Source organism: Panthera leo, chromosome B3 (genome assembly GCF_018350215.1).
Source record: "Panthera leo isolate Ple1 chromosome B3, P.leo_Ple1_pat1.1, whole genome shotgun sequence".
Classification (NCBI taxonomy): domain Eukaryota; kingdom Metazoa; phylum Chordata; class Mammalia; order Carnivora; family Felidae; genus Panthera; species Panthera leo.
This window is the reverse complement of record NC_056684.1, coordinates 83,737,364-83,764,319: the sequence shown is the minus strand read 5'-3', so window position 1 is coordinate 83,764,319 and position 26,956 is coordinate 83,737,364. Positions and strand designations below refer to the sequence as shown.

Here is a 26,956-nt window from a genome sequence, read left to right as displayed (position 1 = left end):
GTAATTCAGCTTTAATATCTTCTTGATTTATCTTATAAGGGGCAGAAAAATCTATTGTATGAGCTTCTCTTAATTTCTTTTCCTTTGATGTTTCTTAAGTTCTGTAACTGCCTTTTTGATAGTTGTTAGCGTCAGTTACTAATAATTCCTTCTTATCATTTATAAAATATAGTTTGAGACCTTTACCCAGAAAGGTCGGCTCAGGTATTAATGAATAACTTTATTATTTCAAGGTTGGGTTCTCTATTCATGTGAGTTTTCAGTTATTGATTTTGACTCTAGTAATTACTATATTTTTTTTGTTGATGATTTTATTTGGTTACTCATATTTTTTTTAAATGTTTATTTCGAGAGAGAGTGTGAGAGAGAGTGTGTGTGCATGCACACACACACGAGTTGGGGAGGGGCAGAGAGAGAGAATTCCAAGTAGGCTCCACACTCAGCATAGAGCCCGATTGAGTGGGGCTCGATCCCATGACCCTGGGATCATTACCTGAGCTGAAATCAAGAGTTGGACACTCAACTGAGCCACCCAGGCACCCCTATTTGGCTATTCATATTTTAAATCTTGTTTTTAACTAATGATTTCTAAGTTTTGACACTTGATAATCTGAGTGTTTCTGTACAATGTGTCTGGACTTGGCTTAAGTACTGAAACCTTTGGTTAATGATCAGAGACATTTAGGTGGTCCTAGGTGGTACTTCTCAACCTTTGTCCACAGGACACACTTGACCCTCCTATCAGTTGTATGCAAAAACCATTCATTAATTGTAGCTCCATTCGTCTTTTCATCTGGGAAGCAGAGCTTTACAGGCATTACCTTCAAACCAAAAACAAATCACTAGAAAATATTGGCACTTTCCATCAGCAACAAATTACCAGAACATCCCTCCTGACACTTCATCACACTACACTGACGCCGCATGATGCCTCATGACTCCCAGTGAAAAACACTACTCCAGTAGTTATTACAATGCACTGGGAAACAAGGAACAAAAGACAAAAAATAAAGCCCCCCCTGCCCCCCACCATTGGAGAATAACCCTTGTTAGGGCAGTAACTTAACTTCTCTGTGCCTCAGTTCTCCTTGCATACAAAATGAAAGCTACAAGAAATTCTCATGAAAATATTAATTGTTTAACATTATTGTTTTGAGAGTTTCAATTCAACAAAATAGGGAGGGAATCGAGTGTAGAAGGCCTTAAATGCTTGGCTGAGGAGTTGGACTTTAATGTAACAAAGATGTGTAAAGATTATTGAACAGGGTAGCAGCATTATCATCAATGTTTGTGTGTTAGGAGGAAAACTAGCAGCAGTATGTAGAATGGAGGAAAGAGGTGGAAATAAGAAAAGTTAGGAGAGTATTGCAAAGGTCAAACAGATACTGAGGGTAATTGCTGTGGAAGGGAGGAGAGGGACGAGTGGGAGATTTAAGAGATAACACAGAAAATCAATTATAAATGTAACGATTTGTTACTAAATGGTGTGATGAGTGAGGGAGAAGAAGGAAGGATTTGTATAGGACTTTGAGGCTTCTGGTCTGAAAATTTAAAGATGCTGATGCCATTAAGTGACTGGAAGCACAAGGATAGCTTGGGTGTGTGCTTGTGTGTAAAGGTGACATGAGGCAAAGGTTTAGGAATAATTTGTCTCATCTTTTGGATTGGACACCCACGTGGTGCCATCCGGCTGGACAGTTAGAGTGGATCTGGAGGCACTTGTTCATACAAATGAAAGGAATACTCTTGTAACGCAAACAACTCATTTTTATAGTGCTCAACCATTCGTGCCCCAAACCCTGAGGTTATTACCTCATCAACAGTAAACGCTTGATTACAGCTGACTGTGTGAAGGCCCTTAGTTCTCACAGTTTCTATGGGCAAAATATTAATTGTGATTAATTATCGTGTGGCATAATACAAAGACAAGATGATTTATTGTGGCTTCTGGAGAGCGCTTGCTTGGTTTTTTCACTGCAGCCCTCGGGGAAAGGGAACTGGACAGCTCCCCGGGTGGCACTGGGCTCCTTCCGGGTCAGAGCCGGCCAGCTGAGACCTGCCAGCAGCCATGTGGGTCTGGGCCTTTGGGGCCTTTCCGACTAGGGTGCTTCGACCTTAGGCGGAGGGCCCTGCCTTCCTTTTTCCTACCGCTCATGGCCCCCGGCCCTCGGCTCCAGGGCGGGGCGGAGCGGGCTGCTCCGAGGCCCCGCCCCCGCCTGCCGCCGCCAGCCCCGCCCCTCCCGCTGCTGCCGGCTCTCTCTCCGGCCCCGCGGTGCGGTGCGCGCCTGCGCTGGCCCTCGACTCGGAGCAGCCATGATGGTGGGTGTTCTCAGCGGCGCCGAGCCCCGGGCGCGCGGTGGGGGCGGCGGGCGCGGGGCGGGCGCGGGGGCCGCGCCGGCCTGGCACTAATGTCTCCCTTTGTGTCTCCCCAACTCCATCTTCTCCCCCGGTGTGCCGGGCCCGGCAACCCCGCAGGAAGGCCTGGACGACGGCCCCGACTTCCTCTCGGAGGAGGACCGCGGAGTAAGTTCTGCCTCCTTCTCGCTGACGGGACCCTCCCGCCCCCGTCTTGGCCCCCGGGTGTGGTACCCGGAAGGGTCCCGGGTCCCACGGCCCCTTTCCCCCGCCGTCCTCCTTTCGGTTTCCTCGCTGCACCGCGCCCCGCCCTCCTGCAGCCCTTCCTCCCTCGGGGCCGCTCCGTTCTGATTTCCCGAGGACCCAGGACCGCTTGCTTGCCCCTGACTCAGACCCTCCGTTGGACCTCCTCCACCGCTTGGGTCGGGACAGGTGGGGAAGTGGAGGTGGAGGCCGGAGCTGGATCCCTCCGTCCTCTCACCCTCGACACTTTCGGGGCTGTGAAAACCCATTCTCAGATCTTCTGGCGGCACCTTCTTGTGGACCTCCAACCCGCTGCCGCCCACCCTTCTCTCCTAAAACAGACATAGTACAAGCTTTTTCTAAATTACCCATTTGCAAGGAATTTCACTGTCGCGGAACCTTAACTCTTCTCCAGTATCCTGCCAGATTTTGCAAAGTGCTGGAAGCTCACGGTATCTTTACGTTTCTTACTGTCCAAAAAATACATCTTTTGCAGAGTTCCCTTGGTGGTAGTTTGAGGCCAATTGCATGCCACTTAAGAAAGGGCCTCCAGGCCTCCGATTCCTCCCTCCCACTCTCCCCCCCCCTCCCCCATTTGCCTTGGCTGAAGGGTGTAATCTGTATAGTGCCTTGTACAAGTGAGCACTTGAAAAATATTGATGCATGATGATTGCAGCTCAGCAAGGTTCCTTGGTTCCATTACATTTAACAGACTGCACTTCAGTTTTCCATTTGCCTTTACTTATTCATGTTAGATGATGTGGGGGACCCATCAGTTAGTTGATTTTTGGCAGGTGATAAAATATTCTTGAAGGATATTATTGTTTTTTAAATACAAGCTGAGGTAGTATTAACTGATGAGCTTTATAAAGCTTTCAAATGATAAAAAGGATGCAGAGGGGGCTGCATACTTTTATAAATGATGTTTTAATAAATTTCTCAGTTTACACAAAAGCATCATTTAGAATTTCTAGTTAGTGTGAAAGCATCATACGTATGGATTTCTGGTTGTTTTAAATGTTTATTTATTGATTGATTTTGAGAGTGAGGGGCAGAGAGAGAGAGAGAGAGAGAGAGAGAGAGAGAGCATTGTAAGCAGGCTCCACACTCAGCATGGAGCCCAAAGCCTGGCTTGATCCCACCACCCTGGGATTATGACTTAAGCCAAAATCAAGAGTCGGATGCCCACCCAACTGAGCCACCCAGGCGTCTGTAGATTTCTGGTTATTTCTAAAAAAAAAAATTAGTTTCTAATGAATTTTTAAAAAACTGTGTGTGTATATGCATCTTCTGGGATAAGGCAGTGGAGTTAGATAGATGGTCACTTATAGATTACATTTAGGATTTTAAAATAGGGGAAACCACTAGAGTTGTGTAACGAAAGGAGATGAATTGATTATAGTCCAATTAAACTGATTTTTCTAAATATAAAGCAGTTGGCATTCTTTGTTTAGATAACTTTGTGTCTAATTTTTGTGGTCTACCAGAAAAAGCAAACAGGATTTGCTTTCCTATAAAATCTGACTAATGTTGAGTAAAAATATTAATTTTTTTGAGTATTTATGTGGATATGAAAAGTATTTTCTGGTTAATATTCACGTTCACTGCCTTATGCCTTTGGTACGATTTGTTTATGAAATTGGAAGCACTTACGTAATGTGGCCAAAAACTTTTTTCATGTATTCCAAAATTAAAGGAAAAGGGAGACAAAGAGCATGCCTGACGAGGAGATTTTTGTAGAATTTTAGAGATGAAAATTTTAATATGAAAGTGGAAAAAACATTACCATGAATTACAAAGCATTTGGAATGTCATGGTGAATATGTATATATGTCTAGTTCTTCCTTATTTTTGTCCTGTGGAACTGGATAAATCATAGTAATAATTATAGGTGTGCACTGTGTTAAGTACTGTATAAGCATTGTTTCATTATATCCTCTCATCATCTTTGTGAAACTTAGTATTTGCCTTTTACAGATGAAAAATCTGAACCTTGGAGAAACTAAGTGGTCTGAGGTCACACAACCAATGAGTGGGAGAGGTGGACTTTAAACCATGTTTCTGATGCCAGAACCAGTACAAGTATTTCTCAGAGTGGCCTTGAAACACTTGCTTCAGAATCACCTGAGGTGTTTGGAAAACAAAACAAAAGTTTCTGGGTTCTGCCCTCCTGAAGCAGGGAAAAGGACAGATAACTACTTTTTTTTATATCTCTTGTTTCTTTTTCTTCTTTTTTTAATCCGAGTGTAATTGACATACACTACTTTTTCTTTCTTTTTTTTTTTAAATTTAAATCCAAGTTAGTTAACATATGGTGTAATAATGATTTCAGGAATAGAATTTAGTGATTCATCACTTACATATAACACCCCGTGCTCATCCCACCAAGTGCCCTCCTTAATACCCCTCGCCCATTTAGCCCATCCCCCCACCCACAACCCCTCCAGCAGCCCTCAGTTTGTTCTCTGTATTTGAGTCTGTTGTGGTTTGTCTCCCTTTCTTTTTATATTATTCTTGCTTCCCTTCCCTTATGTTCATCTGTTTTGTATTTTAAATTTCACATGAGTGAAATCATATGATATTTGTCTTTCTCTGACTGACTCATTTCACTTAGCATAATACCCTCCACTTCCATCCACGTTGTTGCAAATGGCAAGATTTCATTCTTTTTGATCGCTGAGTAATATTCCATTGTGTGTGTGTGTGTGTGTGTGTGTGTGTGTGTGTGTGTGTGTGTGTATACACACACCACATCTTTATCCATATAACTGTCAGTGGACATTTGGGCTCTTTCCATACTTTGGCTGTTGTCGATAGTGCTGCTATAAACATTGGATGCATGTGCCCTTTTGAATCAACATTTTTGTATCCGTTGGATAAATACCTAGTAGTGCAATTGCTGGGTTGTAGGGTAGTTCTATTTTTAATTTTTTGAGGAACCTTCCTACTGTTTTCCAGAGTGGCTGCACCAGTTTGTATTCCTGCCAGCAGTGCAAAAGGTTCCTCTTTCTCTGCATCCTCACCAACATCTGCTGTTGCCTGAGTTGTTAATCTTAGCCATTCTGACAGGTGTGAGATGGTTTCTCATTATGGTTTTGATTTGTAGTTCCTTGCTGATTGAGGTTGAGTATTTTTTTCACATGTCTGTTGGCCATCTGGATGTCTTCTTTGGAGAAGTGTCTATTCATGTCATTTGCCCATTTCTTCACTGGATTATTTGTTTTTTGGGGTGTTGATTTTGATAAGTTTGTTACAGATTTTGGGTACTAACCCTTTATTTGATATGTCATTTGCAAATATCATCTTCCATTCATCGGTTGCCTTTTAGTTTTGTTGATTGTTTCCTTTACTGTGCAGAGGCTTTTTATCTTGATAAGGTCCCAATAGTTCATTTTTGCTTTTGTTTCCCTTGCATCTGGAAACCTGTCTAGTAAGAAGTTGCTGTGGGTGAGGTCAAAGAAGTTGTTGGCTGTTTTCTCCTCTAGGATTCTGATGGCTTCCTGTCTTACGTTTAGGTCTTTCATCCATTTTGAGTTTATTTTTGTGTATGGTGTAAGAAAGTGGTCTAGGTTCATTCTTCTGCATGTCCCTGTTCAGTTTTCCCAATGCTGTTTGCTGAAGACTGTCTTTTCCATTGGGTATTCTTTCCCACTTTGTCAAAGATTAGTTGGCCATATGTTTGTGGGTCCATTTCTGGGTTTTCTGCTCTGTTCCATTGATCTGTGTGTCTGTTTTTGTGCCAGTACCATGCTGTCTTGATGATTACAGCTTTGTAATAGAGCTTGAAGTCCAGAATTGTGATGCCTAAGCAGCTTTGGTTTTCTTTTTCAGGATTGCTTTGGCTATTCAGGGTCTTTGCTGGTTCCATACAGATTTTAGGATTGTTTGTTCTAGCTCTGGACATATACTACTTTTTCAGCAAGCATCCAAGAAGTTTCTGTTGGGCACTGAACTTTGATTATAGCTACACAGTTACCCTGCTATTTCCTCATAAGAACAGAAATATCTAGCCTGTTTAAATTTCCTTATATTGTGTTTGTCCTGATAGAAATAGGTTGTCATTAGAATTTTAAGCATTGTAATTTTAGTTTAGGTTATCTTGTTCAGCTTTTTTTTTTTTTTTAATTTTTTTTTTTTTTTTAACGTTTATTTATTTTTGAGACAGAGAGAGACAAAGCATGAACGGGGGAGGGTCAGAGAGAGGGAGACACAGTATCTAAAACAGGCTCCAGGCTCTGAGCTGTCAGCACAGAGCCCGACGCGGGGCTCGAACTCACGGACCGCGAGATCATGACCTGAGCCGAAGTCGGCCGCTTAACCAACTGAGCCACCCAGGCGCCCCTTGTTCAGCCTTTTAAGAATGAGAGTCTTGGTTTCAATGAAACTCTTGATTTCAGCTTGGGTCATGATCTCACGGTTCGTGGGTTCAAGCCCTGCTATTGGGCTCCGTGCAGAAAATGCAGAGCCTGCTTGGGATTCTTTCTCCCACTCTCTCTTCCCCTTCCCCACTCATGTGCTCACTCTCTCTCTCTTTCAAAATAAATAAACTTAAGAAAAATAAGTAATAAAACACATTTTTAAGCAGCCTTAAATTTTCATGATGATATTTGGAACAGAAGAGAATCTTACAGCCTTAAGAAAATACTGTTTTATGAGTAACTTAAAAAGCAGGCTTTAAAAAATACACAGTATTGAAAAATACTGGCCATCCTGTAGCCATACCTCTACATAATAGGCTATTTTTTCCCCAAAATGAAAGACAGTAACATATTATTTAGTAAACAAATGAGCCCTTTGAACTGGACACATTTTGCTCTGATGTGCTTGTGCTTGTTAAATAAGAGCAGTGGGTGCCAGTGTGATGGCATAATTCTTAGCATTTGATTTTAGTTCTAAATAAAATGTTTATTGTTTTCAGCATTACTCCAGGTGGAGTAACTACAGCTCTCCTAGACTCCTAGTCTTACTCCTCCCCCTCTATTCCTTATCTTCGTTAATGTTATCATTTTCCATGTGCAGGCAAAGAACCTGAATCATCCTTCATTTCCATATTAGTATAATCACTGAGGCCAGTTAATTTCATCTCAAAAATATTGTTTATCCCATCTTTCATTTGTATGGCCCCACTTAATGTCCTTGCTGTTTCTTGCCTGGATTGTAGCAATTCCTGTCATTGGTCTGTGTCTCCTGTCTGTCTGCCTTCCAATCCAGCCTTGTTAAGTATTTCAAGTTACCTAATTAAAATGACTAAATCATATAATGCCACTAGTTAAAAGTACTTACTTGGACCCAGTTCTTTTGCAGTAAGGTTCAAACTCCTTACACAAGCATTAAACACCATTCATGACACTTTTAGTCTGGCTTATTTCTCAGTATGTCCTTCCCACACATACACACTCTAGACATACTCTAGTCCATTTGTCATTGCCCAGGCACCTCTGTACTTTAATGTCTGCTTTACGCATGCTTTTTAATGTAGAGTGGCTTTTTTTTCTTCACATTTTTTTTTTCCACTTGAAATTTGACTTGCTTTTGAAGACTTGGCCAGATGTTTGCATTTTCTTTTGTACCTACATAACAGTTTGAATACACTCCACATTTATTGATAGTTGTTTTAGATAAAAATGTGACATCGATTCTATTGGCAGAGGATAAGAAGATGAATGTTGGCAGAAGAAAAAGAAAGTTCCCGCCCTAAGACCATCACACTGTAGTGACAGACTTATGATAAAGTGCCATGGGAGTACAAAGGAGAGAGTGTTTACCTTTGAGAGAAGGGGAAGTAGTGAGGACATAATGATAGCTGCATGCCAATGTAGCATTTACTCTGTGCCGGCTACTTTCCATATATTAACTCAATTCTCAAACCCCTGTTAAGTAGTTGCTACTATTCTTTGGAAAGGAGAAGTGAAGTTCAGAGACATTAAATAGCTTGTCCAAGGTTTTAACAGAGCTGGATTCAGACTCAGCCAGTCAAGCTGCAGGTCTGGCACTCTTAGCCACTATGCTATTACCTAAATGAACTAAGCCTTAAATGTTGAGCAGGAATTTTGTAGGCTCTCAGGAAGAGGAAGGCTTGCCAGCAGAGTGAATAGCATGAGTAAATAATTTGGTTCTACTTGGAGTACTTGTTCTTACAGGAAGCAGGGGCAGATATGGGACAAGGGCAGATATGTACAGATTAAGTGTAAGGTGCATAATAATTAAAATTCCAGTCAGTGTGAAGTCCTGAGGGATTTTAAGCTGGGAAAGGCCTATGCCTAGATGAAAATAGCATTGTAGATAAATGATGTGGAGGGTGGATTGATCCTTCCTTTCATAAAGCAGAGAAATCAGTTAACAGGCCGTTGCAACAGTCCAGATGAAAAATGATGAAGGTATAACTAAGGCAATGAAATAGGGGATGAAGGAAGGGACATAGCAAAGAGATGTTTAGGAGATAGATTTAACAGGGCATAGTGACTGAATAAGTACATGGGCTGGGCAAAGGAAAAAGAGAAAATGAGGAATGCAGGAGAGAGAAACAGAAGGTTAGATAATATGTTTGGTTTCATATATGTTGTATTTGAAGTGCCTATAAGGCATTTAATCCCTTTCCTGCCAAACTAGAATGTAAGATCTGTAAGGATGAGGATTGTGTCTTCACTGCTCTATCCCTAGCACCTAGGACAGTGGTTTGTACATTGAAGGCATTTATTTGTTAATAAGTGAATACATCCAGGTGGGTATGTCTAGTTGGTAGGGTGAAAGTATAATTGGGAACTTAGAATAAGAGGTCTGAGTTGATGATACAAATTTCGGAGTTATAGTCAAGGACGACTGAGATTGCCCAGGCTAGATAGCACTGTAGAAACCAACATTTAAGGGTTATAGAGAAGAAATGGATCGATTGACAGGGCTGAGAGAGGTAGGAAGAGTATGAGAGAAGTCCCCAGAAGGTGAGAGAGTTTAAAGGAAGTAGACAGAATGATCACCAAGGCAAAATACTCCAGAGAAGTCAAGAACACTAAAAAGTATTGGATTTGGAAATTAGGTGCTCAGTGTGTGAAGGGTTTGTGGGACCGAGGCTAACTTGACTAGAAGAGCAGTATATGAACAGGTTGTGGAGCAGACAGGATGATTAAATGCTCAGGTGGGCAGACAATTCTGCCCTCCATACCACTTATGAGAAAGTGGAGATGATGAGGCTAGAAGAGTTTATTGATGGGTCTAAGGAAAAAACAGCTGCTAGTGTTTATTTCTTTGGGATGTGGGAAACAAAGTCACTTGTTGAGAGTGGGCGTGGAAATATAGATGGTTGAGGTAGTAAAAGTTTGGTGTAGTTGCTGAAAGGAATCAGAAGGGGGAGCTGAACAGATCTTTCCAGGAGTGTTGAGTGGTTTTAAGAGCCTAATGCAATTTGAAGACCATTAATTTGTATTAGACCAGTTGTGACTTCTCTAGCCACACTCAGCAGCTCAGAAAGCAAAGATGATTGTTGAATTGATCCTGAGTGTGGGAATTTGCAAGCCAAGTATGGCAGAAAGAGCAATGAGAATTGTTAGGACCAGTAAGAAAAGTATTGGAGTGATACACCATGCAGTGGGGTGGAAGAGGAGGGAAGTAGAGAAAGGGGTAACAGACTGGAGATACATGGAAAGGTCACAGGACAGGAGGTATTGATAAGGTTAAATTGTACACATAGTAAAAACTGGTAAGGAAAAGAGAATAGGAAACACTTAATTTTTGTGTTTTATTACATAAAGTTGATTTGTGTTCCTCACTACAGATTTCTTGAAGGCAAGGCTTTTTGTTCACCTTATATATTCCATAATACCTAGGACTGTTGTTTGAATATACTTTTAAGTTTGTTAAAAAGTTTATTAAATAAATGTGTATTAGTATATTGTGTAAAGAGTAAAGTGTTGTATTTGTACACTTGTACATTTGTATTAACTTTGACTTAGAGGGAATGCAGAGGTGAACACCATTAGTACTTCCCTCCCTACTAATACCCTAGTAATATTTTATTGTGTCTGATATGGTATGTGAGAGGAAGTCTGCTTGCAAATGCCAGCTGTAACTTTATCTATCCACATACAGCAAGCAGTTCAAAGTGTAAACGCAGAGAGTTGATGGTTGAATTGATACTAATTATGGGAATTTGCAAACCAGGTATAGTATATGAGAGAAAATCTGGCTGCAAATGCCAATTTCCAGAAAATGTATATATAATCAAGCATTGATTTGACTGCTCAGTATAAGATGTACAGTAATAATAAAAATGATGTATTAACAGGACTTCCAACATATTTGTGCTAGGAGTTAAATAAATTTAAAATTTGGCCTGAATTCGTGAGCCTAATGAAATTTACTTCTGTCTCAGGGGTGTTCTGTTGATTATACTCTTAATTACAGTTTCTTAGCCCAGTTATGGTTACCACCTTTCTTTCCACTCTTCTCTACATTCAATAAATATTTATTGAGGTCCACCACTGGGAATATAGCAATGAACAAAATAAAAATCTGTGTCCTTACAGAGCTGACATTATAGTTATGGAGGACTGTTAAAAAAATAAAATATAGTAGATGGTAAACAAGTACTATGAAAAAAATGAGGTGTGGGGTGCATGAGTAGCTCAGTCAGGTAGGCATCAAACTCTGGATTTTGGCTCAGGTCATGATCTCAAGGTGTTGTGGGATTGAGCCCTGAGTCAGGCTCTGCACTGACAGCACCTAGCCTGCTTGGGATTCTCTCTCTCCCTCTTCTCCTTTCCCCCACTTGTGCACATGCTCGCTCTCTCTCTCTCAAAATAAATAAATATTGGGGTGCCTGGGTGGCTCATTCGATTAAGTATCCGACTTCAGCTCAGGCCATGATCTTGAGGTTTGTGAGTTCAAGCCTCATATCGTGCTCTCTGCTGGCTTTCTGCTGGCTCTCCACTGTTAGTACAGAGCCTACTTCAGATCTTCTGTCTCCCTCTCTCTCTCTGTCCCTCCCCTGCTCTCTCTCAAATAAATAAACAATAAGTTAAATAAACAAATATTTTTAAAGGGGGGATAGGGATTTGTTTGGGGGTGGAGGAGAGTTGAGTTGCAGTCTTAGGGTTGCCAGGAAAGGCTTTCTTGAAAAGGTGACATTTTGGTAAATAACTTGAAGGAAATGAAGGAGTGAGTCATGCAGATAGACACCTGGGGGCAGAATGTTCCAGTAGAGGGATCAGTGAGTGCAATGACTCCTGAGGTGGCAGCATGCTTCTGTATTTAAGGGGCAACAAAGAGGCCATATGGCAGGGCTGCAGTTAGCCAGAGGAATAATAGATTAGCCTGAGAGATGATGTCTGATGCAGACTTTGTAGGGCCTGGTGGACTTTGGCTTTTCTCCAAGTAGGGACCTCTAGGTTTTGAGCTGAGGAATGATTTTTAGTTTAATAGGATTATAAGGAATAGATTAAAGACGGAAAAGGACAGGGGCGCCTGGATGGCTTGGTCGGTTGGGTGTCTGACTTCGGCTCAGGTCATGATCTCACGGTCTGTGAGCTCTAGCCCCGCGTCGGGCTCTGTGCTGACAGCTCGGAGCCTGGAGCCTGTTTTGGATTCTGTGCCTCCCTCTCTCTCTGCCCCTCCCCTGTTCATGCTCTGTCTCTCTCTGTCTCAAAAATAAATAAATGTTAAAAAAATTTTTTAAAAAAGATCGAAAAGGACAGAAGCAAGACACCAGTTGGGAGGCTATACAGTAGTCAGTTATTTTCCTTTTCTTCCTTCTTCCATCCATCCATCTCTATACATTTGCTTTTCTGGCAAAAGATGAACAACTAATTTTTTAGAAGTGTTCTAAAGTAGATATTTTATAGTAAATGAGTCAGTATAGTAAACTAGTAGTGAATGTTTTCTTTACTAAAAATTACATGTGGAAAATTAATCAGCAATAGGACAGTGTCTTCCAAATTATCTTTTTAATGGTACTGTATTTATGTTGCTTAATCCATTTGCTCTGTCTTGTCTTTTTCTTGACCATGACACTAATGTTTAACCTAGCCAGTCTTTGACAAAAGACTGCAAAGTTTGTCAGCCCAGATGAGGATGAAACTGGTGAATGTAGTCTAATGAGAATTTCTTCACTTACCTCACTAATTTCAAAAAGTTAATTAAATGTTGATGAATCATAAGTTGTTTGCTTTCACTCTTTCCCTTATTAAAAACTAACATTAACTTTTCTCTAAAAAAAGAATACATGCCTGAAAAATGTTGTGTATATTTTATGAAATTAATATTAAATTTACAATAAAAATCTATCAAATCTAAGGCACAATTGACTGGAAGGTATACTTTATATGCCACTAAGAAAGAAAAAAGATTGCCAATTAAACTGGAATTTGTCATCAGTTATAAGGCATTCCTATTTCAGATGTTAAAATGTGCAAAGTATGCATCTAGAATTGATGAAATAATAGCAGATTAGCTTTCATTGGAAATTTTGTATTTGTGTAGGGGATGATTTCATTTATTGGCTGGCTTTTCCATTACACATCTTAGTTATTAGAAACAGGGCTTAAAACAAAACAAAACAAAACACCCTGATGTGTGTGAAGCAAATCTATTGTCAAACAAAATATTCCTTTTTGTCTCCTTTTCTCTGTAAGCTCGGAAATGGAAAAAAAAATTGAGATGTGAAACTGATATTTTGAATCTAGTATGAAAAATAAATTAAAGGAGTCACAATCTCAGCATCAGCAGTTTGCTGTGACCCTGTTTATGTATGATTCATGCGCTTTTCCTGAGATCAGTTCTAGAACATACTTGGTAAAAGAATGAAAAAGACAAATGATAGATTGGATTAATAGCTGTAAGACCGTATGTGAAGGACTACAAGCTTTCGTAAGGCATACAAAAGAATTTATAGAAGAGTTAGAAAAAAAAGTAGAAACGTAAAAGTAATGGGAATTTCTGGGGATGATTGTGGTCATGATTACAGGCGTGTAACCTGTGTATTTGTCAAAACTCTTCAAATTATATACTTAAAACCTGTGTTTCGTTGTATGTAAGGTATACCTGAAAAGAGAGAATCCAAGAACAAAAGCAGTAAATACATAACATAAGAATATTTGTTATCAAAAAAAGTTACAATTTAAAAAAGCCAAGCGTTGTGCTATCAGAAAAAAGGAGGCAAGTATATTTGATATACAGAGATAAGGAAATGGAAGAAAGAAATAATTGGGAATAACTTTGAATTGGAAGAATAAATAACAGCTATTCAGATGTAGAAATCCTGAAAATTGATAATGCAACAGTTAAAATAAATCTGGAAATTAAAATGTACATACAGATATAACACCTGGGAACAATGTTTTATATAATCATTAAAAACAAAATATTAGCAGTTGAGTTGAAGTTTTCAAAGATTGTAAAGGCAAAGACAACCCTGTAAGTCTAGGCTAGGGTTTCCAAACACAGTTTTTAAGGCTATTCCCTGATGATTGTTTTGATAAACCTGTGATCAGGCCGGGGGTTCTGTATTTTTAACAAGTACCCAGGTTGATGCCTGTCAGTTGTATTTGGGAAATGCTTGACAAGGCAGAGAAAACATAAGAAAAGCCAAGATTATTATTCCAAAAATCGTAATGATAAATTTATTAATTTCCTGTGGCTGCTCTAACAAATTACTACAAATCTGATCACTGAATACAGCAGAAATGTATTCTCTCACAGTTCTGTAGGCCGGAAGTCCGAAAACAGGATCACTGAACTGAAATCAAGGTGTCAGCAGGGCCATGCTCCCTGGGATTCTAGGGAAGAATTTGTTGCTTGTCCCTTCTGGTTTCTGGTGGCTGCCAGCAAACCTTAGCTTGTGGCTGGATCACTCTAATCTCTGCATCCATAGTCCTGTTGCCCTCCCCTTTGTCTGTGTCTAATCTCTTTGCACCTCTTATAAGGATATCTGTAACTGCATTTAAGGCCCATTTGGGAAATCCAGGATAATCTCCCCATCTCAAGATCCTTAATTTAATCACACCTGCAGAGCCTTTTTTTTTTTTTTTTGGCCATATAAGGTAATGTCCACAGGTTCCAGATATTTGGATGTGCATGTTTTGGGGGGAACCATTATTCACTCTACCACAATAAGCATCTTAAAAGTGTCCTGATTGTGAGTAAAGAGAAAAAAGGAAACACTTCTTTTTTTTTTTCCTTTTAATGTTTGTTTATTTATTTGTTTGTTTATTTGAGAGAGAAACCCCAAGCAGGCTCCACACTGTCAGCCCAGAGCCAAATGGGGGGCTCAATACCACTCAATAAACCATGAAATCATGGCCTGAGCTGAAATCAAGAGTCAGACGCTTAACTGACTAAGCCACCCAGGTGCCCCTCAAGGCAACTCTTAATTTCATTTCTTTTATCAGACAATGGTTACATATAGCATTGAGTACAATAACAAATTTTTAAATAATTTATGTAAGGTTATAGTATAAACTTTAAAAAAGATGATTACTGATGAAATTTAACTTAATATAAACTTAAGTTACCTATAAAGTTTTTACTAAAGGCCATCAGAGATAGTACTACATAATTTAAGTGTTTGGTTTTTTTTTAAGTTTATTTATTTATTTTGAGAGAGAGAGGATCTCAAGCAGGTTCTGAGCTTTCAGCACAATCTCCCAAACCATGAGATCATGACCTGAGCTGAAATCAAGAGTAGGGCACTTAAACAACAGAGCCATTCAGGCACCCCAGTACCATGTAATTTATTTTTTTGTTAAAAATGTTTTTGATGTTTATTTTTGAAAGAGCACGAGCAGGGGAAGGGCAAAGTGAGAGAGAGACAGAGAGAGAGAGAATCCAAAGCAGGCTCAACATGGGGTTTGAACTCCTGAACCACGAGATCATGACCTAAACTAAAGTTGGACGCTCAACTGACTGAGCCACCAAGGCACCCCTGTAATGGTCTTTATCTTTTAAAAACAGGTCTACTCAATCTAGAACCAATAGTACAGAAGTGAAATGTTACTTTTGTTCATTACTAATGGAAGTTAAACAACTATTTAATGAAAAAATTCCTAAAATTAATATTTTAATAGATCATGGGATTTCCATTTTAAGGGGGCTCCCCACCATTTGTAAAAGTAATGCATGCATATTGTGGACAATTGGGACAATGAAGGAATATATAAAGAAAATCCACTGATGGTCACATTTTGTTATATTTCCTATAAGCCTTTTATGTGTGCATTTTTTTTAAGTTTGTTTATTTTGAGAGAGAAAGAGAAAAATGCGAGCGAGGGAGGGGCAGAGAGAGAGAGGGACAGAAAGAATCCCAAGCAGGCTCCATGCTGTCAGCATAGAGCCCGATGCAGGGCTCGATCTCACAAACCGTGAAACCATGACCTGAGCTGAAATCAAGAGTCGGACACCAACTGAGCTACCTAGGTGCCCCTGCACTTTTAAATATATGACTGGGGTCATAAACAATTCTGCTTCCAGCATTTTTTTCCTTTTACATTGTAATTAAAATTTGAAATGCTGATGATTAGGTGAGATTCCCAAAGTAAGACCTGGGTTTTACAATTGGAGTATTTGAAGCAGGCTGGGTAGTTAATTAGACTTTAAATATTTCATATCTTTGCAGCTGGCTAAGACTTTATTTTCATCTTTTAGTGTGTTTGATTTTTTTTATAGGTTTCCAAATTAGTCAAACATTTTAGAATGCATATTTGTTTAAAGGGGAAGAATATAGATGAAATTTAAGAATTATAAATATGGTAAGAATTAGAGGGGTGCCTGGCTGGCTCAGTCAGAGCATGTGACTCTTGATCTTGGGATTGTGAGTTGGAGCCCCACGTTGGTGATAGAGTTTACTTTAAAAAAAAAAAGGCGGGGGGGGGGGGTGCCTGGATGGCTCAGTTGGTTAAGATTTTAATTAAGGTCATGATCTCACAGTTCATGAGTTTGAGCCACGTGTCAGGCTCCTCCCCCGCTCAAGTGCACACAAGCTCTCTCTCTCAAATAAACTTAAAAAAAAGAATTATAGAGAAGTCTTCTCATAGACTAGTAAATGGAAGCACTACATAGAGAACGTATTCAATCATTTAAGTATATTAAAGCTTGTAGAGTAAAATGTGAGATTTAATTCCTACACAGGAGGTAGTTATTGAGTATTATGTTGCCATTTTTTAGCACTATAAATATGTTATATGTAATATATTTAATAGTTTCATTGTAAATTCCTGAACTAAAATAAGCAATAGAGTTAAAATTATTAGCCTTTTCATTATTTTTCTTGTTCTAAAAGGTAGATACTTTCCTTAATTTTAGGACACTTGAATGTTAATGGACCATCTTCTTGGAAAATAGTTTATTTTATGTATTTATTTCTTTCAAACAAAAGGTCCTGCATATTTATTACTGAGTCATCTTACTGGTGCAGAAGCATAGTAACAGAGAAAAATCATTTTTCTAGTAAAACATGTTTATTGTTGAGGTGGTAGTGATGTTTACAGAGTGATAGAATACAAGTATGTAACCTTCATGCAGCATAAATATATATGTCATCTCATGTGCTATCCATTCTAGAGCAGCTTGGTTCTTCTCCAGTGGCTCCTCTTGGAGTTGTACCTGATTTTATTACCAGTTTTCATCCGAATTCACTGGGGAATGGGATGATTCTGCTTTTGTTTCTTGGCCACGTTTTTTTGTTTTGTTTTGTTTTGTTTTTTTGTTTTAATCTTTATTTATTTTTGAGAGAAAGAGAGACAGAATGTGAATGGGGGAGGGGCAGAGAGAGAGGGAGACACAGAATCCGAAGCAGGCTCCAGGCTCCAAGCTGTCAGCACAGAGCCCGACGTAGGGCTCAAACTCACAAAACATGAGATCATGAACTGAGACGAAGTCGGACACTTAACTGACTGAGCCACCCAGGCACCCCTATTTCTTGGCCACATTTTAAGCGTGATTCTGCAAGTTTTGTGAGAAGACCCAAATCAGAGTATATTAATGTGCGGAGATGGGATTCAAACCCAGGTCATCCAAGCTCCTAGGCTAGGGTACCTTCCAGACTTCCCTGCTGCTACCCATGGTAAGAAGCAGTTAACTTCACACACCACAATGACAAAGAAGAGGAGAGAGAAAAAATAGTTTACTTTTTGAGTGAAATTATAATGAATAATGGTTAGCCCATTGACTCATACAAAGCATAGTTGAATACTATAGAATGAAAAATTGATTAAGATAATAACATACCCAAATAACCTGCCCTTCAAAATATGTATGTAGTTCTAATGAACTTGAGTACTTTTTTAGATTTAAGATTATTTTGTTTTGTTTTGTTTTTGCATTGTGTTAATGTCTGAGAAAAGAATGAGATTCTATAAATGCCCATAGGATTTTTATTAAGGTATTATCTTTTTCTAGCTTAAAGCAATAAATGTAGATCTTCAAAGTGATGCTGCTCTGCAAGTGGACATTTCTGATGCTCTGAGTGAGAGAGATAAAGTAAAATTCACTGTTCACACAAAGGTAAATGTGATTTTGTACTTGTACTATTTTAGCTATTTATTGTGCAGATGTTATATATGTGATAATATATTGACTGGAACTTTGGTTTTGAACATAATTAGAAGTAAACTATATTTTAGTTTATAAGCTACTGCTTTTATTGTAACAGTTTTAAGGAAATGTACTTGTTAAATTTTTTTTAAATTTTTTAAGTTTATTTATTTATTTAGAGAGTATCCGTGAGGGAGGGAGGGAGGGGCAGAGAAAGAGGGAGAGAGAGAGAATCCCAAGCAGGCTTTGGGCACGCAGGGCTCCATCCCACAAATTGTGAGATCATGACCTGAGCCAAAGTCAGGAGTTAGACACTTAACCAACTGAGCCATCCAGGTGCCCCAGGGAAATGTACTTTTTTTTTAAAAAATGCACTTTTTAAAGACTAACATTTACGAATTACTCACAAAACCTAGGTGTAATGCAGGTTTAATTTTCTTTAGACTTCTATTAATATCTTTCATCATTCTTGTTTTCAATTTTGTTTTGTTCTTTCAGTTAATTAAATTACTGTCTTACAAATTATTTTCTTCTTGGATTTCAGTTTTTAGGCATATTTTCAGACTGTAGATCTATTTTTCTTTGAATAGTTGAGTTTGATATATATTAGTAAGATAACTTTTAAATGGTGGTAGCAGTATAAGTATAATAAGTCTGTCAAATTATTTTCTCAAACATCCCAGGATAATTTTGTCTGATGTCTCCGAGTTTTCATAATAGAGTTTAAAAGTGCTGATAATCTTTCGCATGAGACTAATTTACAAAAATAAGATTAAAAATATTTACTAAAAGCCTTTTAGTGCAATTTTGATTTTTATTCAAGAGAATCTCTGTCTTTGCAGAGTTCGTTGCCAAATTTTAAACAAAATGAGTTTTCTGTTGTTCGACAACATGAAGAATTTATCTGGCTTCATGATTCCTTCGTTGAAAATGAAGACTATGCAGGTTATATTGTGAGTATTGGGGTTCCATTTTAATCCCATTTTCTAGGAGCTTTTTAGGTACTTTATTATGTGTTAAATTTTTAGTGAACTGGTGTAATTTTTTTAAATTGCCAATTAGAAAACACAATGTACGATCACCTTTTATCCTAAATTGCCTAGTTTGAAAGTGTGGAGTTATGGCTATGTTATGCTCCTTCATTTAAATTTAAATTCTTATTGTTTACTGGAAGTGAAATGGGTTTTTCCTAGGGATTAATTAAGGGGATGTTACAAACCATACTGGTTTTGAACACTTAGGTAGACAAATACTTAGAGTTGGAGGTACCTTAAGAAGTCATCTAATCTAAGTATGTACCAGATGTTGTGCCTTAGCCATTGTCCACACTCAGATTCCTGAAATTTAGTTTCATTTGATATCCTTGAAATTATCCTGACTTGATTCTTTCTCCATCCTTGTGCTACTTCTTCTCAGTCATTTGCTTTTTCTTTGTGTAACTCGAAATTTGGTTGACCGCTGGCTGTACATTTTTTTCTTTTTTTTCTTTAAAAAAAAATTACCAGTTTATATAAAGGATACAACCAGACAGCCCAAAGGAAGAGATGCATAGGACAAGGTACAGGGATTGGGGTTGGGGCATAACTTTCATGCCCTCTCCAGGTATACCACCTTCCACCTCCATAGCATGTCAGTGTGTTCACCAAACTGGAAACTCCTTCTTCTTCTCTTCCCATCTTATTTCCACCTTTTCTTCCTCATCTTGTCTAATGGCATTTTCTTACTACAATTTCCTTCTATAGACTAAACACTCCTCAAAGATCAAGACCATCTTTCCTTGTTTTTTTTAATATTTTTTTTATTATTACATTATATGTTAACTAACTTGGATGTAAATCTTAAAAAATAATAAAAATGATAAGTAAAAAAATACTTAATCACATATAAAAAAAGTTTGTTTTTGTGTTTGTTTTTTTTTTTCAAATTATTTTAGCTAGCAGGAACAGGGAAGAGGAGCAGAGAGAGAGAGAGAGAGAGAGAGAGAGAGAGAATCTTAAGCAGAGTCTATGCTCAGCACAGAGCCCGACACAGCGCTTGACCCTATCACACTGAGATCATGACCTGAGCCAAAATCAAGAGCCAGATGCTCAACCAATTCAGCCACCCAGGACCCAGGCACCCTAAGATAGATAGATAGGTAGATAGGTAGATAGATAGATAGATAGATAGATAGATAGATAGATAGATAATTAATTACTTATTTTGGAGAGAATGCAGGTGGGGGAGGAGCAGGGAGAGGGGGACAGAGGATCTGAAGCGAGCTCTGTGCTGACAGGCTGACAGCAGCAAGTCCGACGTGGGGCTCAAACTCACGAACCTTGAGATCATGACCTGAGCCAAAGTCGGATGCTCAACCGACTGAGCCACCCAGGTGCCCCTATTTATTTATTTTTAGTGTTTATTTATTTTGAGAGAACATACATATGAGAAAAGGAGGGGCAGAGAGAGAGGTAGAGAGAATCTTAAGCCGGCTCCATGCTCAGGAGCCCAGCGAGGGGCTCAGTCTCACAGCTGCAAGATCACAATCTGAGCCAATATCAAGAGTCAGACGTTTGACTGAGCCACCCAGGCCCCTGCTCCAAGATTTTATTTATTTATTTATTTATTTTTAACGTTTTATTTATTTTTGAGACAGGGAGAGACAGAGCATGAACAGGGGAGGGTCAGAGAGAGGGAGACACAGAATCTGAAACAGGCTCCAGGCTCTGAGCTGTCAGCACAGAGCCCGACGCGGGGCTCGAACTCACGGACCGCGAGATCATGACCTGAGCTGAAGTCGGCCGCTTAACCGACTGAGCCACCCAGGCGCCCCTCCAAGATTTTATTTTTAAGTGATCTCTACACCCAGCATGGGGCTTGAGCTCACAACCCCAAGATTAGGAGTCGCATACTCTACCAACTGAGTCAGCCAGGCACCCAAGACCATGTCTTGTTTATCTTTATATGCACATTGTTCAGTATCATGTCTGGTGCATAGTAGATGTGAATATGTGCTTAGCTGTACTTGATGCTTCCTTCCCTATTGCTTTCCTCAAGCATAACTCTTTTCTTGTATTCATTCTTTAACTTTTCCTCTACTTATCTTTTCTTCTTGCTTTCTTTGCTTCCCATCATTTTCCCTTAACAATTCTTATTTGTAAGCCCTTCCTTTTAAGGTAAACTTTTTTCTTCTATCCTTCCCTTGAAAGGTATGTCTCTTCTAGATACTATATTTTTACTTAAGATAAGTATTTACTCACTCCCTTACTGTGAGTGAATGGAATGAGGTTAGTCATTAATCTCTGTTTTGTTGTCTTGGTTTTAAGTCCGTGCTGTATGCTTCTGGTGCACTCCTCCAATTAAGGAACCCTTTTTAACGTCCCTTGCTGGATTGTACTGTTGGCATCCATGAATTTAAGAAACATAGAATAGCATAAAGCTACTATGAATTCATTAATTTAAAAATATATGTTTGTATTTGATCAAACTATTTACATACTTCTGAAAATTGGTATGCATATTAATTTAGTGTATAGTCAGAGCTTAATGTGTTTATACATTTGAAGACTCTAGGTTGCCACATAGGAATCTGCAGATTAAAGTTTGGGAACTACTGTTCTAATACTAGAAAATAGTGCTCTGCCATATTTCTTCATTGTGCAAAGGACCTAATCAAATTTTCTAACCTGAATTGAGATATTCCTGGTGCCGTGTTCATTCAAGATGTCTTTAGCTCTCCCAGACACAGTCTTTTATGGTAGCAGTAGTACAGTTGCTGTGAAAACTAAAAGTCTTTAAAATTAGTGATTTGGTTTTCTTACAGATCCCACCAGCACCACCAAGACCTGACTTTGATGCTTCAAGGGAAAAACTACAGAAGCTTGGAGAAGGAGAAGGGTCCATGACAAAGGAAGAATTCACAAAGATGAAACAGGAACTGGAAGCGTATGTGATTTTTGTTGTTGGTTTTGTTAATTGTGCTTATTTTAATGCCTTTTTTCTGTGCTCTCTGATATCCCATCCTTTTAATCATTTCACCACAGTGACCCTTTCTGAAAGATGCAGGTTTAAGCCAAACAACCAGTTTTAATGATCATGATCAGAGCCTACAGGAAAATTATAGAATAATTGTCTACATTGTAAAATTCTTTAAATTAATGTTTTAAATAGACTCTGAAAATTGAAAATGGGGGGTCCAAAACTTTATTTAAAAATAGTAGAAAGGGAAATAGGACTTTTTGAAGCAGAATATAAGTTGTTTTGGTTTTTATCTACAAGGCCTTAGTCATTGCCAACCTGGTTTTCTTTTTTCGATGTGTGCATACTACCCAAACTTCTGTTTTCTGTTTCTCATAGAAATATGCACCGAGCAACTCTGCACATACTCTGTTTTCTTTTTTAAAAAGTGTGTGTGTGTGTGTGTGTGTGTGCGCGCGCGCGTGCATGTGTGTGCACGCGTGCACCTGTCTGAATGGCGGTGTCTGTGTTTAATTTTTGCCCTCTTTCTGCCTATGGCTTCTGGCTAAGGGGAAAAGAATAGGAGCAAAGTAAAAAGAGAATAGTTTTAAAATGTTTTTCATTAAATGATTATTAGTTTCACATATACTAGAAATGCATTAAATCTTTGAAAAAACTGGAGATAACTTCTGTTTTGCGTTTAGCATATTTGCTGAAAATGCAGAATCTTTCCCTTCTTATTAGACATTTGAAGTAATTTTAGATTTACAGGATATCGTTTTCTGTATTTTGAGAGCAGTACAAGTAAACACTTTCCCTTGTATCATCATCACCTCCATCACTCTTTTTCTGATCATTTCTCCTCTTCATTCATTTCCTTTTCTCCTCTTCCACTTAGTTTCAGTTTTTAAGCATATATGCACCTGGCTACTAGACTCCTCTTCAGAATGCTAAACTCGTTTGACAAGATAAATTAGCAAAGTAGATCTTTTTTGTCAAAGTGTAAGGTGACATATTTTAAGATTTTTGTCCATGCTGGGTGCAAGCAATAGTCTGAGAGACAGAGATACATACTTTTATAGTTATAAGACTGAAAACTGGAAATTAGCAGAGCACATTAATATTAAAGAATCTGTGGTTTTCCAGTGGCCCTGATCATGATTCTTTTGTGGTCTGGTTAGGGGTTGGATAACAGAGAACCTTGGGTTTATTCTACTGCTACCTCCATCCTCTGCATCCTTCTTTTTTGTCTTCACTGAATGACTACCCTCACAGAGATCAAACTTCTCCCAACATTGGTCCTGCTGGTTTGCTGGTATGTAAAATTTATCCTCCTTGCACGTAGTTGAAGCAAGAATATTGGGCCTTTTCCTTGAGTGTTTCTTTTTTCAAACTGACGTATATTACTATATGATCACTGTGATTCACTGATGAAATTAAAATATTTTAAACATAATTTTCCAATGTAATGACAAAAATTAGTCTCTCTGTGGTGTGCTTTTTTTCTTGTGTGTTTGGGTCATTAGATGAAAATAATTATTAATGTTGAAAATATGCTTACTGAGGTTTGAGTTTAGATTTTTTTTTGTACACAGGTATTTAAAAGCAGTAATTATCGAGAAATTGATCCATAAAGATTGTATCAAATAATTTGTAGTGTACTTTCTCTGGAGCTGAAAACAAACACCCCTATAGTTATCTTTAACATCAACTTGCATAGGAAGAAAAGTTCATAAAACTTAAAAATATTAACATTTAAATATAATAAATACTATTAACTAGCATGAAGTCTTTTCAGAGCTGGATTTTATACATTTTATTAACAGTTCAACTAAAACCTTTGTTTACATGGATTATATATTTGTATCTTTAATTTTGCATTTAGAATAATTTGGAGTATTTGTTGAAAACTGTTACAGACTATTTTCTAGTTGATGCAGTGTTTTACCTTTAATTATGTGTATTGTTTCTAGTGAATATTTGGCAATATTCAAGAAGACTGTTGCAATGCATGAAGTGTTCCTATGTCGTGTGGCAGCACATCCTATTTTGAGAAAAGACTTAAATTTCCATGTCTTCTTGGAATATAATCAAGATGTGAGTATTGATTAAAGCAGTAATCAAGGTTTATTTTTAGAGTCACTGTAAAAGGCAGGGAGTAGTTAGAAAAAACCCTTTTTTTGTAATGTTCTTATTTTTCAAGGTAGTGTAAAATGACATTTTTTTTTAGTGGTAATAGAGTATTTCAATACAACTAGAGAAGAAATGAAGAAATTGAAGAAATGAGGCTAAATCATGTTACTGCATGGGACATTGATTTTCATCTTGAATTGTGAACCTCTTAAGAAATAGGATTATCAACTTGATTGTTTCCTAAATTTGAGTTTGAAGTTTTCTGAAATTCCAGGGAGGTGCTTGAGCTAAAGAATTCTAGATTACTTTAGGGTTAATCATTGCCTTTTGATCTGTTTAACTGACCTTTTTCAGTGCCAATTGCTCCTAATCTTCCTCCTTCCCTGCCTGAAAACTCTGTTACAGTGCAAATAGAAAAATTGATGTGGTTGAGCTTTAAAGATTTCTTCATTCATAGTACTGGCAAAAGTTTTTTTAATGGATAGGTGATACAGATCTTGGGATTTATATTTGAATGACAAGATTAACTCATTTTAGCAGAAAATAAATGTAGCATAGTGCTTATTTGCTTATAAGTTGACATCAAGATCAAAGAATTTTATGTATATAAATTTGCCCTTCTGGTTTGGTTTTAGTAGACATGACAATAAAATATCCTAAGTCTAGCAATAGAGAGAACACATTTTTTTGAAAGGGTATGAAGTAATTCAGGATCACAGAAACAGCATTTTAAGCCTGGATACTTTCACAAGTGTAAATATGGTATGTGATACTGGCATGTGGTCGTTTACAACTAGGAACTGTAAAAAATTCTGGCTATGTCATGAATTATAGAAGCTGAAAATAACTTGTGACTGGGTTGCCAAAGAACACATGATAGAATGCTGTCATCACTTTTTTTACTTTTATGTGTTTGTTTTTGCTTAACCTTATTCATGGCCTTGGCCAAAACCTTAATAATAATTGGTAGAGCAGCTTAGGCATACAGTGAGTATTATCAGTGCAAGGCCACTTGAGCTAGAGGAGCCTCATGCTCTGTGTACTCTGTCCCATCGCCAAATCCCTTAGTACTATCTGAAATTATATGTCTGTATTTTAAATTTTTATGTATTTATTATCTGTCCTCTCTACTAAAATGTAAGCTCTCTGAAAGCAAAGCTTGAATTTTACACCATTGTATCCTCACTGCTTTAGAATAATGGCTGACAATTAAGATGTAAAATAAGTATTTGTTAAAATGATAAGTGAAAGATTATTGATTGTTTCCCAGTTGTGGTGATGGTTTTTTAACTTTTTTTTTTTAATTTAAATTTCATAGTTAACATACAGTGCAATATTGGTTTCAGGAGTAGAATTCAGTGATTTATTACTTACGTACAACACCCAGTGCTCATCCCAACAAGTGCCCTCCTTAGTACCTATCATTCATCTAGCCCATCTCCCACCCACCTCCCTCTGTCAACCCAGTTTGTTCTCTGTCATTAAGAGTCTCTTGTGGTTTGTTTCCCTCACTTTTCTTCCCCCCCCCTTCCCATATGTTCATCTGTTTTGTTTCTTATATTTCACATAGAAGTGAAATCATATGGGATTTGTCATTCTCTGGTTGACTTATTTCACTTAACATAATATATGCTAGCTCCATCCACATCATTGCACATGGCCAGATTTCATTCTTTTTGATGGCTGAGTAATATTCCATTGTATATATGTACCACATCTTCTTTATCCATTCATAAATTGATGGACATTTGGGCTCTCTCCATAGTTTGGCTATTGTTGATAATGCTATAGACATTGGGGTGCATGTACCCCTTCGAATCTGTATTTTTGTATCCTTTGGGTAAATACCTAATAGTGCAATTGCTGGATCATAGGGTAGTTCTATTTTTAGTTTCTTGAGGAACCTCCATACTATTCTCCAGAGTGACTGCTCCAGTTTGCATTCCCACCAACAGTGCAAGAGAGTTTACCCCTTTCTCTGCATGCTTGCCAGCACTTGCTGTTTCTTATGTTGTTAATTTTAGCCATTCTGACAGGTGTAAAGTGGTATTTCATCATGGTTTTGATTTGTATTTCCCTGATGATAAGTGATGGTGATCATCTTTTATATGTCTGTTAGCCATCTGGATGTCTTCTTTGGAAAAGTGTCTGTTCATGTCTTCTGCCCATTTCCTCACTAGATTATTTGTTTTTTGGGTGTTGAATTTGGTAAGTTCTTTATGGATTTTGGATACTAAGCCTTTATCTGATATGTCATTTGCAGATATCTTCTCCCATTCTGTAGGCTATCTTTTAGTTTTGTTGGTTGTTTCCTTTGCTGTGCAGGAGGCTTTTAAGTTTATTTTTGAAAGAGAGAGAAAACATCAGCAGGGGAGGGGCAGAGAGAGAAGGGGAGAGTGAATCCCAAGCAGGCTCCACACTCAGCATAGAGCCCCATGCAGGGCTCGATCCAACCATCAGATCAGGACCTGAGGTGAAATCAAGGGTCTGACACTTAACCGACTGAGCCACCTAGGTGCCCCAGAAGCTTTTTATTTAAGGAAGTCCTAATAGTTCATGTTTGCTTTTGTTTTCCTTAACTTTGGCAATGTGTCTAGTAAGAAGTTGCTCTGGCTAAGGTCAGAGAAGTTGCTGCCTGTGTTTTATTCTAGGAATTTGATGGTTTCCTATCGCACATTTAGGTCTTTCATCCATTTTGAATTTATTTTTGTGTATGGTGTAATAAAGTGGTCCAGGTTCATTCTTCTGCATGTTGCTGTCCACTTTTCCCAAC

At 38.3% G+C, this 26,956-nt stretch overlaps 1 protein-coding gene across 1 annotated transcript in view; it reads left to right on the top strand.

Moving 5' to 3' along the window:
• Window positions 1–2,267: 2,267 nt before the first annotated feature.
• SNX6 (sorting nexin 6) overlaps window positions 2,268–26,956 on the top strand; it is a 60,063-nt gene continuing 35,374 nt past the window's right edge. The window contains exons 1-6 of the mRNA XM_042942956.1: window positions 2,268–2,319; window positions 2,476–2,523; window positions 17,980–18,084; window positions 18,957–19,067; window positions 21,917–22,038; window positions 24,024–24,147. Of these exons, the coding sequence (XP_042798890.1) occupies window positions 2,314–2,319; window positions 2,476–2,523; window positions 17,980–18,084; window positions 18,957–19,067; window positions 21,917–22,038; window positions 24,024–24,147 (516 nt within the window). The 5' untranslated portion in view covers window positions 2,268–2,313. The remainder of the gene's footprint in view (window positions 2,320–2,475; window positions 2,524–17,979; window positions 18,085–18,956; window positions 19,068–21,916; window positions 22,039–24,023; window positions 24,148–26,956) is intronic.